Below are 18,561 nucleotides of genomic sequence, written 5' to 3'. Positions count from 1 at the left end.
CGATCAACTACAACCTTCTACCATAGCAAGGTCAGACTCCAGTCATCCCTTCCCAACTCTTTCTCTGACTTCTATTAGATATGAGCAAAGGAAGACATTAAACCATTGTTACTTTGGCCTATTGAATTAATAATACAGAGGCAATGATATGAGGATCCCTGCCTGTGACCTCAGCAGCAAATAATTGCAAAACACCAATGGAAAGATATCCCAATATTAAAAACCAATACTTATGTACTGCAATTTAATATTTTCTAATTTCAACATTCTTATTTAACATAAAGTTGATAGGAAATATGAGATAAATTTACTTCATATGGGGGGAGAGTGCACCTTCAATACATTAAAATATCATAGTTATTAAAGAAAATTTTTCAAACAATACCTACTGTTTCATTTTAAACTTACCCAAGAATCTATAACTTCCAAGCTTAAGCTTGTACACAGAAATTAAAATTTGTTTAAAAAGTAACTTATTTTTCCAAGCTATCAAACCTCAGTCCTTTAAAATAAGGATATGTCTTTAATGGCACTGGAGCAGCCACTGAATCGTCAATAAGGTAATTGGTTGGGTAAGCCGAACGAACTGGTTGCCACAGAATAGTCCCTTTTGTCCTTAGGCTTAGGACTGACAGGAGTAGTTGAGGTTAATTTTTATTTAAAAGACTCAAGTTGGTTATTATTAAGGCAAATGGCAGAAAGAGGCATTACCTACTCTATGCAGTTAAGTATAAAATCCAGAAAAATTATATTTTAATTATAAAATAAATTTTTGAATATACTTACCCGGTGAATATATAATAGCTGCAACTCTGTTGCTCGACAGACAAAAAACAGTAAAAACTCGCCAGCGATCGCTATACAGGTTGCGGGTGTGCCCACCAGCGCCAACTGTCGGCCAGATACCACTCTCTCGATGTAAACAAAGACTCAATTTCTTCTCATCCCACTGCGTCTCTATTGGGGAGGAAGGGAGGGTCGTTTAATTATATATTCACCGGGTAAGTATATTCAAAAATTTATTTTATAATTAAAATATCATTTTTAAATATTTAACTTAGCCGGTGAATATATAATAGCTGATTCACACCCAGGGTGGTGGGTAGAGACCAGTTAAATATGTTTACATCGTATAAGCTAAGAGTTTTTTATTTCATTTTGACAGTTATCAATATAACAAAACCAAAATAAATAGGTACCTGGTAAGGAAGTCGACTTAGACGATTACTCTGCCTTGTAAGTACGTCTTCCTTACGGAGCCCCGCGATCCTCTTAGGATGCTGACAGACCCCCAGGAGCTGAAGTATCAAGGGCTGCAACCCATACAACAGGACCTCATCAAATCCCTAATCTGGGCGCTCTCAAGAAATGACTTTGACCACCCGCCAAATCAATCAGGATGCGAAAGGCTTCTTAGCCTTCCGGACAACCCATAAAAACATTAAAACATTTCAAGAGACAGATTAAAAGGATATGGAATTAGGGAATTGTAGTGGTTGAGCCCTCACCCACTACTGCACTCGCTGCTACGAATGGTCCCAGTGTGTAGCAGTTCTCGTAAAGAGACTGGACATCTTTTAAGTAACATGACGCGAACACTGACTTGCTTCTCCAATAGGTTGCGTCCATGATACTTTGCAGAGATCTATTTTGCTTAAAGGCCACGGAAGTTGCTACAGCTCTAACCTCGTGCGTCTTAACCTTAAGCAAAGATCGGTCTTCCTCACTCAAGTGTGAATGAGCTTCTCGTATTAACAATCTGATAAAACATGACAAAGCATTCTTTGACATAGGCAAGGATGGTTTCTTAACCGAACACCATAACGCTTCAGATTGGCCTCGTAAAGGTTTAGTACGAGCTAAGTAGAACTTAAGAGCTCTAAGAGGGCATAAGACTCTTTCTAGTTCATTGCCTACGATCTCCGATAAGCTGGGAATATCGAAAGATTTAGGCCAAGGACGAGAAGTTAGCTCATTTTTGGCTAGAAAACCAAGTTGCAGAGAACAAGTGGCTTTTTCTGACGAAAATCCGATGTTCTTGCTGAAGGCATGAATCTCACTGACTTTTAGCTGAGGCTAAGCATACCAGGAAAAGAGTCTTAAGAGTGAGATCTTTCAGGGAGGCTGACTGTAAAGGCTCAAACCTGTCTGACATGAGGAATCTTAGGACCACGTCTAAATTCCACCCAGGAGTAGCCAAACGACGCTCCTTAGTGGTCTCGAAAGACTTAAGGAGGTCTTGCAGATCTTTATTGTTGGAAAGATCTAAGCCTCTATGCCGGAAGACCGATGCCAACATGCTTCTGTAGCCCTTGATAGTGGGAGCTGAAAGGGATCGTCCTTTTCTCAGGTATAAGAGAAAAACAGCTATTTGGGCTACAGAGGTACTGGTCGAGGATACAGAAACTGACTTGCACCAGTCTCGGGAGACTTCCCACTTCGATTGGTAGACTCTAATGGTAGAAGCTCTCCTTGCTCTAGCAATCGCACTGGCTGCCTCCTTCGAAAAGCCTCTAGCTCTCGAGAGTCTTTCGATAGTCTGAAGGCAGTCAGACGAAGAGCGTGGAGGCTTTGGTGTACCTTCTTTACGTGTGGCTGACGTAGAAGGTCTACTCTTAGAGGAAGACTTCTGGGAACGTCTACTAACCATCGAAGTACCTCGGTGAACCATTCTCTCGCGGGCCAGAGGGGAGCAACTAACGTCAACCTTGTCCCTTCGTGAGAGGCGAACTTCTGCAGTACCTTGTTGACAATCTTGAATGGTGGGAATGCGTAAAGATCCAGATGTAACCAATCTAGGAGGAAGGCATCTATATGTATTGCTGCTGGGTCCGGGACTGGAGAGCAATAGATTGGAAGCCTCTTGGTCAGCGAGGTTGCAAAGAGATCTATGGTGGGTTGACCCCAAGTTGCCCAAAGTCTCTTGCACACATCCTTGTGGGGGGTCCATTCGATTGGAATTACTTGACCTTTCCGACTGAGACAATCTGCTAGGACGTTCAAGTCGCCCTGGATGAACCTCGTTACTAGGGAGATGCCTCGATCTTTTGACCAGATGAGCAGGTCCCTTGCGACCTCGTACAAAGTCAGTGAGTGGGTACCTCCCTGTTTGTAAATGTACGCCAAGGCCGTGGTGTTGTCCGAGTTTACCTCCACCACCTTGCCTCGAAGCTTATCAAGGCCAGATGAACCGCCAAAAGCTCCTTGCTGTTGATATGCATGCTCCTCTGACTCGAGTTCCACAGACCTGAGCATTCCCGACCGTCCAGCGTCGCGCCCCAGCCCAAGTCCGATGCGTCCGAGAAGAGAACGTGGTTGGGTATCTGAACTGCCAGGGGAAGACCCTCTCGTAGGCTGATATTGTCCTTCCACCAAGTCAGACAAGACTTTATCTTTTCGGAAATCGGGATCGAGACCGCTTCTAGCGTCTTGTCCTTTTTCCAGTGAAAAGCCAGATGGAATTGAAGAGGACGGAGGAGTAGCCTTCCTAGCGAGACAAAATGCTCCAGGGATGACAGCGTCCCTACCAGACTCATCCACAGCCTGACTGAGCAGCGTTCTTTCTTCAGCATCTTCTGGATGGAGAGCAGGGCTTGATCTATTCTGGGGGCCGACGGAAAAGCCCGAAAAACTTGACTGTGAATCTCCATCCCTAAATACAGAATAGTTTGGGATGGGACCAGCTGTGACTTTTCCAAATTGACTAGGAATCCCAATTCCTTGGCCAGATCTAGAGTCCAATTGAGATCCTTCAGACAGCGATGACTGGAAGAGGCTCTGAGAAGCCAGTCGTCCAAGTACAGGGAGGCTCTGATCTCCGATAGCTCGAAACTGGTACCCCACATTCCTGTAAACAAACCTCAGAAACGGTTGGGAATCCGGGTGTATAGGAATGTGGAAGTATGCCTCCTGAAGGTCGAGAGAGACCATCCAGTCGCCTTCCATAAATGCTGTCAAGACAGCCTGGTAGACTTCATCGTGAAGTTTGTCTTGACAATGAACACATTGAGCGCACTTGCCTCTTACGTACTCTTGCAGTGAACATGGCTGCCAAATCATGGAGCCATCCCTGAGGGACTTATCCCTGCAGAGAACATGGCTGTCAGATCATTGGAGCCATCCCTGAAAGCCTTGTTTATGCATGACATAATTGTACAGCACAACTTCAAAGGCTCGAAAACAGCTGTGAAGTTGACCTGTAAAATCTTGGAGCGTCTCCTGGCCAGGCGCCAGGGAGAGTCTACGAGATTTGAGAAGTCTATCTGGGCAGAGGCAGGAACTCCCAAGCCGAGAACTTCTCTCGTGTCATATCAGACTCTCGCTCTATAAGCCAGTTTAAAAGAAGGGAAAGCAAAGGCTGTATCCCCCAAACTCCTCCTGGTGATAAACCAGTCGCCTAGCAAACATAAAGCTCTCTAGGAGAGCGAGAGAGCACTAGCTTATAAAACAACGGCTTTGAAGTAGCTAGGCCTAGTGTAAGCTCTGACGTTTAGGCGAACGAGGAGCAGCAGTTACAAAAAGATCCGGACAAAGATCCTTAAAAATCAGCATGATTTATTTAAAGTCCATAGAGGGCTAAGCAGCTTTAGGCTCCTCTCCGTCTGACAGAGTCCTCAAGGGAATATCAGTAGGAGGGGGAACAGCAACTTCCTCATCTAAAGGAACCTTGTCCGATAATAGCTGAGTCTCAAGCAAGGGAGAGACCTACCGTGGTGGCAATGCTTTACAAGCAGAGTCCACACGCACTGGTGCATTAGTAGCGGACCAGGACGCAACGTCATGTAACTGCTTGACAGTCTGTGAACTGTCAACAACAACAGGTGCGTGAGGACGCACAGCGTCCACTCGAGACTGCTTTGACCGCCTAGACTGAGCAGTCAAAACAACTCTAGAATGCGGAGGTTGACGCACAGCGTCAACTCCGATTGTTAGCGAAGGTCCTGAACGTCAACAGGAGCATCAGCAAGTGGCCTAACGTCCAAATGTGGCTGAAAATCCACACGAGACCGCATCGAGTGTGGTTCTAAACAACCTGACTGACGTAACTTAGCTACGACAACGTCAACAGGACGCACAAAGGAACGTTAGGTTGGCTGAAAGCCAGGATCTCGATGAGATAAACGGCTAGGCTCAACGGACTAATCGGCAGAATAGTCTTCCATAAGGGAGGCAAGCTTATTCTGCATGTCTTGCCGTACAACCCATTTAGGATCAACGGAAATGGTTGCGGTAAGAGACGAGGGTAACGTCTGTGACCGCAACACTTTGCCAACAAAAAGACTCTCGGAGTCTGTGTTACGCTTTTGTTAGGCGGCGAGCAGTTATCCGATGACTGCATAGGGTCAGAGCAGTCCTAATGGCTGCAACCAGGACGCTGGACCTGTCCTGAAAGGACTGACTTTCGCTTAAGGGCCTCGAAACCTTGTTTCAGGTTTCTTATGCGAAAAGCCTTCGGATGACGAGGAGAAAATTGTCTCTCTCGCCTTATGGTAGGGGAGATCTTGGTAAGATACACCCGATACCATAGAGGGAAAACGTCTGTTCGCTGATCAAGGCCTCTCGAACCCATAAGTCGTACGACATTACTTCTCCCCTGGGCTTGGGAGCTTGCAAGAGGTCCCGGACTAGGTGAACGACAGGCACGAACAGACAAACCCTCGGACGCAACACTGTAACACTTTGCGCAATATCACTTTATCACTACGATTTTCTGTTTTGCACTTATTTCACTGAAATCGAAACTTTCACTGATTTCTACCTGAAGCACGCAATTCTACCCTCATCAAAAGGTAGTAAATGCGAAATCAGTCGTATAATGCAAGCACATTAATACCAGCAAAAAAACAGTAAACATCTTTTAAGATAAAAATTCAGTGGTTGGGGAAGAGAATAAACACTAGTTCATTCAAAACTACGTTTTCAATCTCTCACCGTACATTGCCTGGGGACGAGAATAAAACTAAAAACGTTTTATCCTTTCTCCCCGTACAGAGACTAGGGACGAGAGTAACTCGAGAACAACGTTACCCGCTTGAACGGAACGTTTTCTCTCCTCTCTCTCCCTCCATCTCTATCTCTCTCTCTCTCTCTCTTGATTTTGCACCTAAGAGAAGAGCCCAATTACGTTTCATCAAAAAAACATGTTATTTGACCAAAGGAAAAAACTGAAAGGTTTTTCAATTAAAAAGTTCCTTTAAAATAGAATTTAAAACATTTAAGCTTTGAAAGAAGAATGAACAAAACGTCAGAATCGATTTACTCTTTCTGCAAAGTGAAACCGTGATACTCTCTCTCTCTATCGTAACGATAGAGCGCAAACTGCGTAGCATAAATAAACTAAACGTTAGTTCATCTTTGAAAACAGTACGAAGACTATTCAAAGAAAATCTTTCATAAAATATTTATTAAAAATATTCATTTAAAAAGTTTTGAATCATTAGCTCTTTAAAAGCTATTTACAATTGAAAGGGCTCAACGTTGTTTAACTTCGGTTTCCAAGTTAGGACCGCCTACTCTCAGGAAAGGTCGCATATAAACAAAACATTAAAATTTATTTTTTATGTTTATTATAAATGGAAAGTTAATCGAAGAGGCCTAATAAAGGCGGTGAGATATAAAATATATAGAGGAAAATCTATAATTAATTTATAACGTGATATTACTAAAAGCCTAAACACACTTCCGTCTAAGGGAAGGGTCGGCCATTTAAAAGTCAAAGAAAGTCCATACTCTCTTTGTCACCAAAAATTAAATCTATCCAAAACGAGTTCAAGATTTAAGATGAAGATAAAACACCTGCACTGCGAAAGCTCAAACCAAAATGAAGTACTTCACCAAATATGTTGAGAAAACTCCAGGTTCTACAGCGAGTAAAAGTACGTCTTGTCGACACGTCGACAGAGAAGAAATTGAGTCTTTGTTTACATCGAGAGAGTGGTATCTGGCCGACAGTTGGCGCTGGTGGGCACACCCGCAACCTGTATAGCGATCGCTGGCGAGTTTTTACTGTTTTTTGTCTGTCGAGCAACAGAGTTGCAGCTATTATATATTCACCGGCTAAGTTAAATATTTAAAAACTTGTATTTTTTCTACTTTCTGTTGAAAATTTTACACTTGGAAGCATACAGTATTTGAATAAAAGGGGACATATTAAAATAATATGGATTAGAAAGGTTGCTTTACAATATTGCAGGATGTTTCTGATCTGTAAGGAAGAAGTTACCTTAAGTGAGGTTGTACAATGAGAAGATTAAAAGAATTTTCATTCATCAGAATAAAAAATATGACAACAATAATGGAAAATGCATGATAAATACAATACATTTAAGGGAAATTTCAAAAAAATTAATTTACACTCCACCAAAAATTGGAGTTAAAATCTTACTGAAGCTAATACTACATCACTCTAGGGTAACTTATTCTCTCAATGTAACAAGCAATTATATCACACGTAGTTTATTGCCCAAGAAATAGATTATATATCTATTTATGTTAAAATACTGTAGATAGTGCAGTACCTAGTAAAATTTTGGTGATTGCTTACCAATTTAAAAAAAATGAATAAATAAAGATTTAAGATTAAAAAACTCCTGGATGAAAACTAACTTACATGGGTTATTATAAATTAAAAGTCAATCAAAATATACAGATACAGGAACAGCTACAAGGAATAATTGAAAAAATCAATTATACACTTACTCTATTAAGAAGGATTCCACATCAGTTGCATAGAAATCATCACCTAGTTCATCTGTGAGACGTACAAAATTACCCATCAGAGTCCCTTCTTTATACACTAGTAAGGCTGGCAATCCTGTTACTTTCTACGGAAGATACCAAAATGAAAGAAAGCTGTATAAAATCATTTTCATTATGAAAATAATAATTTTACTCGTATATACACTTTAAAAGACCCTTTGATTTCATATTGATTGTTAGTGACATACAAATTATTAAAAACATTTAAGTACAGTATACACACAAAATTACTTTATTTCACCTAAAACTCATTACAATTAATCATCTAGTTTCCTTGGTCCCTTGATACTTTACTGTAGAAGCTGCAGTCTTCCTTTTATAAGTAAATACTGTAGCATTCAGTCAGTAGACATACATTTGACTATCTCACTTCTTTTGAGTTTGTTCAACAACACACTGTAAATGAAAAGTCTCCTGACTAACTTATTCCATTCTTTTCATTTCCTTCATTAGAGTTTTTGTGTTAATGCAACAAAGAATTGATTGAAATTTGGGTTTCATCGGTTGATAAATAATTCTGCAGGCTAAAGACTATTCCTACTTGGGTGAGGGTAGTTAATGACATATATTGTCGTCAACAATATTTCAAGCTTGTTTCAGAGGCAGAATACTTTGTTCATTATAAAAATATAACTTATAATTCCAGGTAGTCTTTTCTTTTGAAAAGGAATCCTGGATGCTTTAATCCCTCATATAAAGATTAAAGATAGCAGCAGTCAGCAGCAAATCTTGTTCTCCCATTAGAGGGCCAACAAACCTGAGATAAAACAATCCCTCACTCTCCATTTGTCCATGCAAGTTTTCACAGTAAATTCTATATATATTAGGTGAGATCTATTAGTTAGACGATTGATTGGACAGTAGTCTACTACAGGTGTAAAAAAGTACTAACATTCTTCAGTTTTGAGGTTCCAGACAAGATTTTTTTCATTAGTTAAGATTGCATCAATTACATTACTTTTTTAATGCTATTAGGACTTTGTTTTAGAGGTAACCTCATTTGGCATTATAGAAGATGCTAAGGAAGTCACCACAACTGATGCTATAACATTACTATAGCTTCTGTTCAGGAATAAAAAACAGGAAAGCGAACCAAATCTTCGTAATGGCTGGGCTCTAGTTTCCTTTTGGCAACTTTAGTAAAATGGAAAAAAAAATACTGCTTTATCATGAGAATCAGAGCTTAGAACACCTCCAGCAAGACTAGACACTTTAATATTTACAGGGTGTGATTGAATCATGAATTTGATGTGCTGATGTGAAGATGGGTTTAAAAGGTAATACTATACTTAATAAAATGGAATTTTCAGATTAAAACCAATATCAATAATACTTACTGGATAATTCACCTGCCCCTACCTAGCTTTTGCCACATATGTCATGCCAAAACTGATTTTCAAGGTGAATGGACAGCAAACAGTGTTGCCAATAGGAGGACATAACAAGAAGTAGTAGGGTTAACAATGAGGCTAAAATTTAGTCAGTTTTTTAGGTAAGTATAATTAATATTTTTATCATGAAAATTCCATATAACCAGAAGAAGTGTTGTCAAGCCTTTATGGGATATGTCATCTACTTTTGGTGTACCTAACAGGAGCTGCAGACTGCAGGATTAGCATGAGTAAACTGATTTATTTGCATAAAAAATAAATTTTATTTAAAATAAATCATACTGTACTTTAAAAGTAAAGCTTATATAATGAAGCTATGGATGTTGAAAGTTCTCAATAGCCCTGCCCATCTCTACTTAATCACCTTTGACAAACAATACTTTAGAGAATACCATATAAATTGCAATAAAAAACTACCTCAAGGATCACAATTTTAAAAGATCTTAAAAAAAAAGAAATATTACTTCTACCACACACTGTATGGTGCCATCATCCTCAGTGTTCATGATTTAATGTTAAGATATATATATATATATATATATATATATATATATATATATATATATATATATATATATATATATATATATATATATATATATATATATATATATATATAATTAAACTTATAAAACACTTTAATAAGATACTACATATCTGGCAAAATCAACATGACATACATACAAAATATCATGCTGAGTACATTTAATTCATGATACAGAATAACAAAACATGACAATATCAAAATAATTAAGACCTAATCTATGAAATTAGTCACTGGCAGCAATAAAGTTTAGCAATAGACACAAAATATAGAAAGAAGAAATGGCAAAGGGGAAGTAGACATGCTTAATAATAAAATAATACAATTTTAAGTGTTATGGATCAGAGCAATCCATGTCCAGCTAGTGGCAGGTAATGATAATGCTCTCAATTAACCAGTATGAACTATAATAATAGCTTTATTCTCCATGAAGTAAGAATATCAAGAAAAACTACACGTATATTTCTACTAATTCAGACAACTTATTCATGATGATACTAATAAACTATTTTCCTCCAACATCTGTTTCATCAAAATTAAAATCAATTCTAATACTTACAAAATGACTGCTAACACCAGCTGCTGATGCTGGCAATTTACAGAATTTGACATATGGGTAATCCTGTGCTAGGCATGATAAGCAACCATTCATAGCTTCACAACCCAAAGCTTCCTGGAGATATAATAAAGAATAAAATAGGGTAAATTCAATTTCTAACATGATAAAATTTATTTCTGGATGTATATCAGGATAATGTCCCTCCATCCAGTGCAACATTAAGTATATAACTATATTGATCATGACTGCAATCATTTTCAACATATTTCAGGGTTATTTACTAAGCAGTGATAAGCTAATTCCCTCAAATCCAGAAATATATACGCTACATATACCAAATGCCAACAGACTAGTAAGACATTGCAAGTACAACATACTCTCATTAGCATACTTTCTGGGCAAATTTTATGCTTTATTCATATTTAGTTATTGTCTCTGAAACTTTATGCATCTTTCACCATAACCATAACATAAAAAATATAAATTTCTGGGCTCGAACCTGTGCCGCCCAGTGAATAAGCTCCATTTAAGCACTTATTCTTAGGTAATTTACTGCTAAATATACCAGAGAAAAAATGTAAAGGAGTGCTAGGTTAACTAGCTCGCTCACCTATTGGTGTCGGTATAAAATTGGGCGTATATTCCAGAGGTCCCGCACTATTTAGATTAATCCACGACAGAGACCCCAATAGAGGAGAGCCGTTCAACCTCACTCGGTACTACTACAATGCATCCGCTCAGAACCCAACTCCTTTTAGCACAACGTTCAAAGTAACCCGCTTTTTTTCTGGTGCTCTCGCTTTTGGATATTTTCTAGTGAATTATGGCTTCTTCGTCGGTTTCCCAGGAGACACCGTCTAAGTTAAGTACCAAGCTGGATTTTACTGTGTTTTGAGCAACCTAGATCGTTTAATATTTATATTATAGGAGTTTATTCTCTTCGTTCATACCGATCTTGCTTGATTTCACTACAGTTGGTACTCCTGTTTTTGAGAGCTTTTAATTTTCACTTGCGGTGTTACTATGTGTATTATTTTTATTATCAAATATTATTTGTTATTGTGAATATTCATTATTTAGCGTTTAGAATCCTCGTGGTTCAATTTTTGGGCCGATATCATTTACGTATCGCTATGGCTGCCGACCGTGCTAAGGCGGCAATGTTATTTTAGCCATCAGGTGTGTCTTTTGTGATTTAATTATTTATGTTGCATGCCTTGCCCAAAAATTTTCAATGTGTTTATTCATATATTTAACGCTATTATTATTATTATAATGAATATTTGTGCCATTACTCCGTTTGATCTGTCTGATTGGGGATCGTCAGTTGGTAGCCCTGCTGCCTCGTATCACGTGATCCTCCCCCACGCTCCCCCTCTAGCTAGGTGGGCGGCTAGGCTTCTCCCCCCTCCACTAAGGGACCGTTGCCTTCCCTCCTTTTAGAGGGGGTAGTTAAGTGTTTATGGACTTTGTCCTCCGGGTGGCCCGGCGGTTTAGTCTCTGTCTAGTCTGGTTGGCCACCGGTCTACAGAGTTGGATCCCGGTGTACCCTATTTTATATTCACTTTTCATTCTGGCTTATGTTATACGAAACCCTCCGGGTTCGATTGGCAGTTCTTAGTTACAGTTCCGCCCCCCTATTATTTTATAACATTTCCTATGATGATTATATATGACAGATCACTACCCCGGAGTCCCTAAAGGAATTGGTATTGAATATACCTTTATTTCCCGGCCCGGGGTCTACCCCACCCCGGGAAATCAGACACTATGTGTCTTAATTCCTTGTTTTTGCATCCTTTTTTATGCTCCCGGCTTGACCGGAATGGATGGCTATACTTTAGTTTCAAGTTAGACTTATGTTTAGGCCCGGGACCCCCGGTCCCGCCCCTATGTAAGAATATTATAGTTAAGCTCTAACCTTGCGTTAGACCTATGTTAGGCCCGGGTCCTCCGGACCCGCCCCTAAAAAAAAAAAAAAAAAAAAAAAAAAAAAAAAAAAAAAAAAAAAAAAAAAAAAAAAAAATTTATTTTATTTTTTACAGTCTAATCTTGTGTTAGACCTATTTTAGGCCCTACTTAAAAGAATAGTATAGTTAAACTCTATTCTTGTGTTAGACCTATGTTAGGCCACTTATAGAATAGTAGTTAGGCTCTAATCTTGTGTTAGACCTATGTTAGGCCCGGGTCCTCCAGACCCGCCCCTAATTAAGAGAATTACAGTTTCTCATATACTATTCTTTTTACAGATGGTGCATTGTCTGACGCCGGCCTGTGCAGCTGTTCTGCACCAGCCTTGTGGCCACTCCGTCTGCCGATCTCACGCCCCTTGTGGGGTTCAACTGGAAGACGTTGTGGTATGGCACCCGGATAACTGTGTGATTTGCTTCGACCTCATCACTACCCTTGGTTCTGACTCGGTGAGTCCCGTTGGCTATATTGCCTTCTTATTTTATTTACTATTAGTAAGATATCTATGGTCTTGAAGGACCATTGGGAGTTTCCCTTTTATAATTCCCACTATTATTTCAGGCATCCCCGGAGCAAAAGTCTGCGGCTCGGGCCACACTGAAGGTGTGGGTTGGTGGTTTTGCCCGGAATGTAAAGTCTAAGCGGCCGTACGTCCTATCTGAGGACTACTGCACCATGGTTTACCCCAACGCCAAGTCTTCAGCTGCTGTGGCTAGGCATGTGGCAGCTCCCATCATTGCCCACATTGATGCCACTATAACGGGTCTCATCGACCCAGAGCAAGATCCATCGGACGCCCCCGGAGGTCTGGAGGACAATGTTGCCTCCATGAACCTGGACGTCGAACCAATGTTGCTAGACGAGCCGGATACAGGTAGGGTGGTAAGTGAGGCAGGTGTGTCCGGCGCTGAGATTCCTATCCTCAGCCCCGCTCTTTCTTCTTCTTCTGATCGCTCTTCCTTTCTTGGATTTTCTGGGGACCGTGATTCGTCTCAACGTTCATACCCGGTTCCCCCTAAGGATAAGTCTACTTCAAGGACCTTACCCAAAGCTCGCAAGCCTCACAAGACTTCTCATGGCTCTAAACCTGGTACAAACCCGTCTTCAAAGACCTCTGGTTCCTCCTCTAAGTCTCACGACCCGGGAGTTCCTTCCGCCCCTCCTGCTGCTAGCCCGGGCCTTTCCGAATCAGCTATGCTTCGCATCGTGTCGGAGATGCAGGAAAAGTTGGTTTCGGAGATGCAGTCGAGGATGGACATGATGTTCTCTAACTTCGGTCAGAGAATTGGGGCTTTAGAGCAAGGAGCTCCGGAGAGAGTCCAAAGCTCTCTCATACCGGATGCCTCTAAGCTCCCGCCGTTTGCCAAGAACAACCCCTGGCGGATGGCTCTTCATTCCCCGTTCTCAGACGGAATGTTGACTCTGGAGGGCCTTGGCACTCGCCCTCTAGAGGACTTTGAATTCTTTCCTCCGGGTCTGGCATTTCCATTTCATGGTTATGCCAGACTTACCGAGGAAGCTTTAGTCCGATTAGACAAGGTCCCCAAAGAGATGGTCATCTTCCCGAAGGAGCAAGCCCAATCTGTTTGGGCCAGATTTTTGAATGACATCGGCTGCACTAACACCATGCTGACGCCTCATAAAAGCTCCTTTACGATGTTCTTAATGGACAAGAACACCTTGACTCCATGCGTCAATAAGGTGGCAGAGCTTGCCTTTCAATATGCTCTGGAGGAGAAGCCCTTGCCTCCCATCCGAGAGGTGGATCCAATCTCCCTCCTTCTTCCCTCAGGTATTGAGTGTTGGGACAACGTCCATACCACCTTTACCTCCGGCAAGCTTGCAGCAGACTGTGCCTCAGTCTTGTTTAGTGAGAAGCTTCCCCGTCTCCCGGAATCTCTCATTAAACAGGAATATGATTCCCGCCTACGTGTGGGCCGTACTCTAAACCTGGCCACATCCACGGAGTCGATAGCCTTGACTTACGATACGGAGAGTATTTTTAAGTCTCTCAACAAGGCTACGCTACAGTCGTTATATTATGACTTATATGACTTTGCTACTGCTAAACGCAGATGTCGCAAGCATGTTCTAGCTGAGGCGACGATTAGGCATGAACCTAATAAACTCATCCGGTCCTCCTGTTGGGGTTCAAATCTCTTCCCCGAGGATCTCGTAGAGGAAGTCTTGGCGGAGGCCACTAGGGTTAATCAGAGCCTTAAAGCCCGTTGGGGTTTGACCCCTAAACGCAAGTATGACCCCGCAAATTATCAAGCCCGGGGTAGGAAGAAGCTTAGACCATATACCTCCACCCAGTTCAGGCAACAACAGAGTGCTTCATCCAACTTCCGGCTGCCTCTTCCTCCATCTTCTGTTGCCCCTGCACAGCCTTCCACCTCTCGGGCTCCTTCGGATGACTATGTCACCGTTCTGCTACCTAAGAGCCAGCTTTCTGGTGCCTCCGCCACTTCCCCTGCCTTTAACCAGTCCTACGAGGCTCATAGCTCTTCCCAGAGTTATGGTAGAGGTAGAGGCTACCACCGTGGCTCTAACCAGAACAAAGGCAGGGGAAGAGCCTTTCGCAGAGGAAAGAACTTCCGAGGCGGACGTGGAGGCAACTCCTCAAACCAATACTGAGGTGCAGCAGGTAGGGGGGAGGCTCTATGCCTTCCGCAACAAATGGAGGTTCAGTCCCTGGGCGTTCAGTATCATCTCCAAGGGACTAGGGTGGAGTTGGATTCAAGGACCTCCTCCTCCGAACAAATTTCGTCAACATTCCACTCCGGACCTGGTCGAATTTGTCCAGGAACTTTTACAAAAGAATGCCATACAAGAAACGAAACATCTGAAGTTTCAAGGTCGGCTGTTCAGTGTTCCGAAGAAGGATTCAGACAAGAGAAGAGTGATTCTAGATCTATCCCTTCTCAACTTGTCCATTCAATGCGACAAGTTTCGAATGCTTACCGTCTCGCAGGTGCGGACCTTACTTCCCCGTGGGGCCGTCACCACCTCTATCGATCTTACAGACGCCTACTATCACGTCCCGATAGCGAGACACTTCCGTCCGTACCTAGGCTTTCGCTTAGGGGACAAAAGTTACTCCTTCAAGGTGATGCCGTTCGGGCTCAACATTGCCCCAAGGATCTTCACAAAGCTAGCAGAAGTCGCTGTTCAGGAACTCAGGAATCAAGGGATTCAAGTAGTAGCCTATCTGGACGACTGGCTCATTTGGTCAGACACCTCCCAAAATTGCCTAAAAGCCACTCACAAAGTCATCCATTATCTTCAATCTCTAGGCTTCCAGATCAACTTCAAGAAGTCCCGTCTTCTTCCAAAATCGAAGTTCCAATGGCTCGGCCTGCAATGGGATCTTATATCTCATACTCTGTGTCTTCCCAGACCCAAGAGGTTAGAGATTGCAAGAAACACCAAACGCTTTCTCAAAGACAAAGTAAGTTCCAGACGGCTTCAAGAGAAGATTCTGGGTTCCCTTCAGTTTGCCTCAGTGACGGATCTTCTTCTGAAGGCAAAATTGAAAGATATCAATCGTGTCTGGCGTTCGAGGGCGAACCGGAAGCTCCGGGACAGGAAAGTCCGCCTTCCTCCCATTCTACGGGAAAGACTTCTTCCTTGGACAAGAGCAAACAGTCTGTCAAAGTCAGTTCCCCTTCGATTTCCGCCCCCGGAATTAATCATTCACACAGACGCATCCCTATCAGGTTGGGGCGGCTATTCTCAGCTCAAGAAAGTTCAAGGTCTTTGGACTCCCTTGTTCCGCCATTTTCACATCAATGTGCTAGAGGCCATGGCAGTTCTTCTAACCCTGAAACGTCTCGCTCTTCACAAGAAACAACACCTTCGTCTGGTCCTCGACAGCGAAGTGGTGGTCCGCTGCCTCAACAGAGGCGGGTCAAAGTCAGGGCCTCTGAACCATGTTCTAATAGCCATATTCTCCCTAGCAGCCTCGAACCGTTGGCATCTTTCAGCTGTCCACCTGGCGGGAGTCCGGAATGTAGTGGCAGACGCCCTGTCCCGGACCTCCCCTCTAGAATCGGAATGGTCACTCGATCTAAAGTCATTTCGGTGGATTCTCTCTCAGGTTCCCGGTCTCCAAGTGGACCTCTTCGCCACGGAATCCAACCACAAATTGAGAGTATATGTGGCTCCCAATCTAGACCCTCAGGCTTACGCCACAGACGCCATGTCACAGAATTGGGACAACTGGGAAAAGATTTATCTCTTTCCCCCGGTGAATCTTTTGCTGAAAGTTCTAGACAAACTGAGATCCTTCAAGGGACAAGTAGCCTTGGTCGCACCCAACTGGCCCAAGAGCAACTGGTATCCTCTCCTGCGGGAGTTGAGACTATACCCTCACCCGATACCCAATCCGGTTCTGTCTCAGATAGTACAAACACGCGTTGTGTACGCTTTCTCAAACATTCAGAGCGCCCTAACTTTATGGACTTTATGAAGTTTGCGGCTATGCATGGTGCCAATATTGATCCTCAAAACACCTTGTTCCTAGAATCAGATAAACGGGATTCCACCATCCGTCAGTATGACTCTGCAGTTAAAAAGTTGGCAAAATTTTTAATAGACTCAGACGTGAACTGTATGAACTTGAACCTTACAGTCACTTTCTTTAGATCTTTATTAGAATCAGGTCTGGCAGCCAATACTATCACCACTATTAAATCGGCTCTGAAAAAGATCTTCCTAGTGGGTTTTAACATAGACTTAACCGACTCTTTGTTAGCTTCAATTCCGAAAGCTTGTGCCAGACTGAAACCGGTTACTCGTCCTACCCCGGTGACCTGGTTCCTTAATGACGTACTCAAATTGGCTTCTGATACCATTAACAGTTCTTGTGATTACATGCCCCTTCTCAGGAAAACACTTTTCCTAGTGAGCTTGGCTTCCGGGGCAAGAATTTCTGAATTGGCAGCCTTGTCGAGAGACCCGGGTCATATTGACTTTCTGCCTTCAGGAGAGGTCCTTCTTTCTCCTAACAAATTCTTTTTGGCTAAGAATGAAGACCCTCAAAACAGATGGACCTCCTGGAAAATTGTTCCCCTCACGCAAGATCCGTCGCTGTGCCCTGTCACTACTCTTAGGTCTTATCTATCCCGGACCTCCTCTAACTCCTCGGGGCCTCTATTCGTTAGAGAACAAGGCGGTACCATTACTATTAAAGGGATCAGGCAACAAATTTTGTATTTTATTAAACAAGCTAACCCTGACTCTTTTCCTCTTGCACATGATATCAGGGCGGTTGCCACCTCGGTGAACTTCTTTCACCACATGAATTTTACAGACCTTTCCAGGTATACAGGGTGGAAATCACCGTCAGTGTTCAAGAAACACTACCTTAAACATTTGGAAGCCCTAAAATTTTCTACAGTAGCCGCAGGGAGCGTAGTTACTCCCGAGTAACTCACAGGTTAATGCCTTGACTCTTTATCTCTCCCTCTTACCTGCCTCATTTATACCCTATTGTATTCGTTGGTCTCGCACCTGAATACTGTTATTATATTTGTAAATTTTTATGCTCCTGAGTATCTGTATATATTATCACTCACGGCATTATTATACCTACCTTATTGGATTTATGTTCATATTTAAGATACCCTTATAATTGTTTTTTGGTACTCATCTCTGATTAAAGCATCCTGTATTTCTCTTACGCTTATGTTTTTTCCTTTATTTTGCAAGTTTGGTGACATTTTTCTCTTGTATAGATTCACTGGGCGGCACAGGTTCGAGCCCAGAAAAGGGATTTTGACGTAGGAAAAATCTATTTCTGGGCGAGGGACCTGTGCCGCCCAGTGAACCCTCCCAGCTCCTCTCCCTTGGAGTCCCCAAACTTTGGGTGCTAAGGAGTTGGGTTCTGAGCGGATGCATTGTAGTAGTACCGAGTGAGGTTGAACGGCTCTCCTCTATTGGGGTCTCTGTCGTGGATTAATCTAAATAGTGCCGGACCTCTGGAATATACGCCCAATTTTATACCGACACCAATAGGTGAGCGAGCTAGTTAACCTAGCACTCCTTTACATTTTTTCTCTGGTATATTTAGCAGTAAATTACCTAAGAATAAGTGCTTAAATGGAGCTTATTCACTGGGCGGCACAGGTCCCTCGCCCAGAAATAGATTTTTCCTACGTCAAAATCCCTTATTTAAGAGCAGAAAGAGATATGGGCTTCAAAGTTGTTTTTTGTAGATTGGTTGAAATTACCTTAGAATGCATAAGTATGGCAATTAGCAGTAATTTTATTCAACACTGGGGACCATAAAGACATAATCCTAATATTTCAATGATATTTACTAAACAGTGGTGAGT

At 42.1% G+C, this 18,561-nt stretch overlaps 1 protein-coding gene across 4 annotated transcripts in view; it reads right to left on the bottom strand.

Annotated features, from left to right (window-relative positions):
• LOC137645943 (phosducin-like protein) overlaps positions 1–18,561 on the bottom strand; it is a 103,999-nt gene that overhangs the window by 25,448 nt on the left and 59,990 nt on the right. For all 4 annotated transcript variants that reach the window (XM_068379012.1, XM_068379015.1, XM_068379014.1 and 1 more), the window contains exons 6-7: positions 10,253–10,366; positions 7,699–7,823 (exon numbers count right to left, since the gene is read on the bottom strand). In XM_068379012.1, coding sequence (XP_068235113.1) covers positions 7,699–7,823; positions 10,253–10,366 — 239 coding nt within the window. The remainder of the gene's footprint in view (positions 1–7,698; positions 7,824–10,252; positions 10,367–18,561) is intronic.

This window comes from Palaemon carinicauda, chromosome 8 (assembly GCF_036898095.1).
Source record: "Palaemon carinicauda isolate YSFRI2023 chromosome 8, ASM3689809v2, whole genome shotgun sequence".
Classification (NCBI taxonomy): domain Eukaryota; kingdom Metazoa; phylum Arthropoda; class Malacostraca; order Decapoda; family Palaemonidae; genus Palaemon; species Palaemon carinicauda.
The sequence above is the reverse complement of the archived record's forward strand: the minus strand, read 5'-3'. Positions and strand labels throughout refer to the sequence as shown.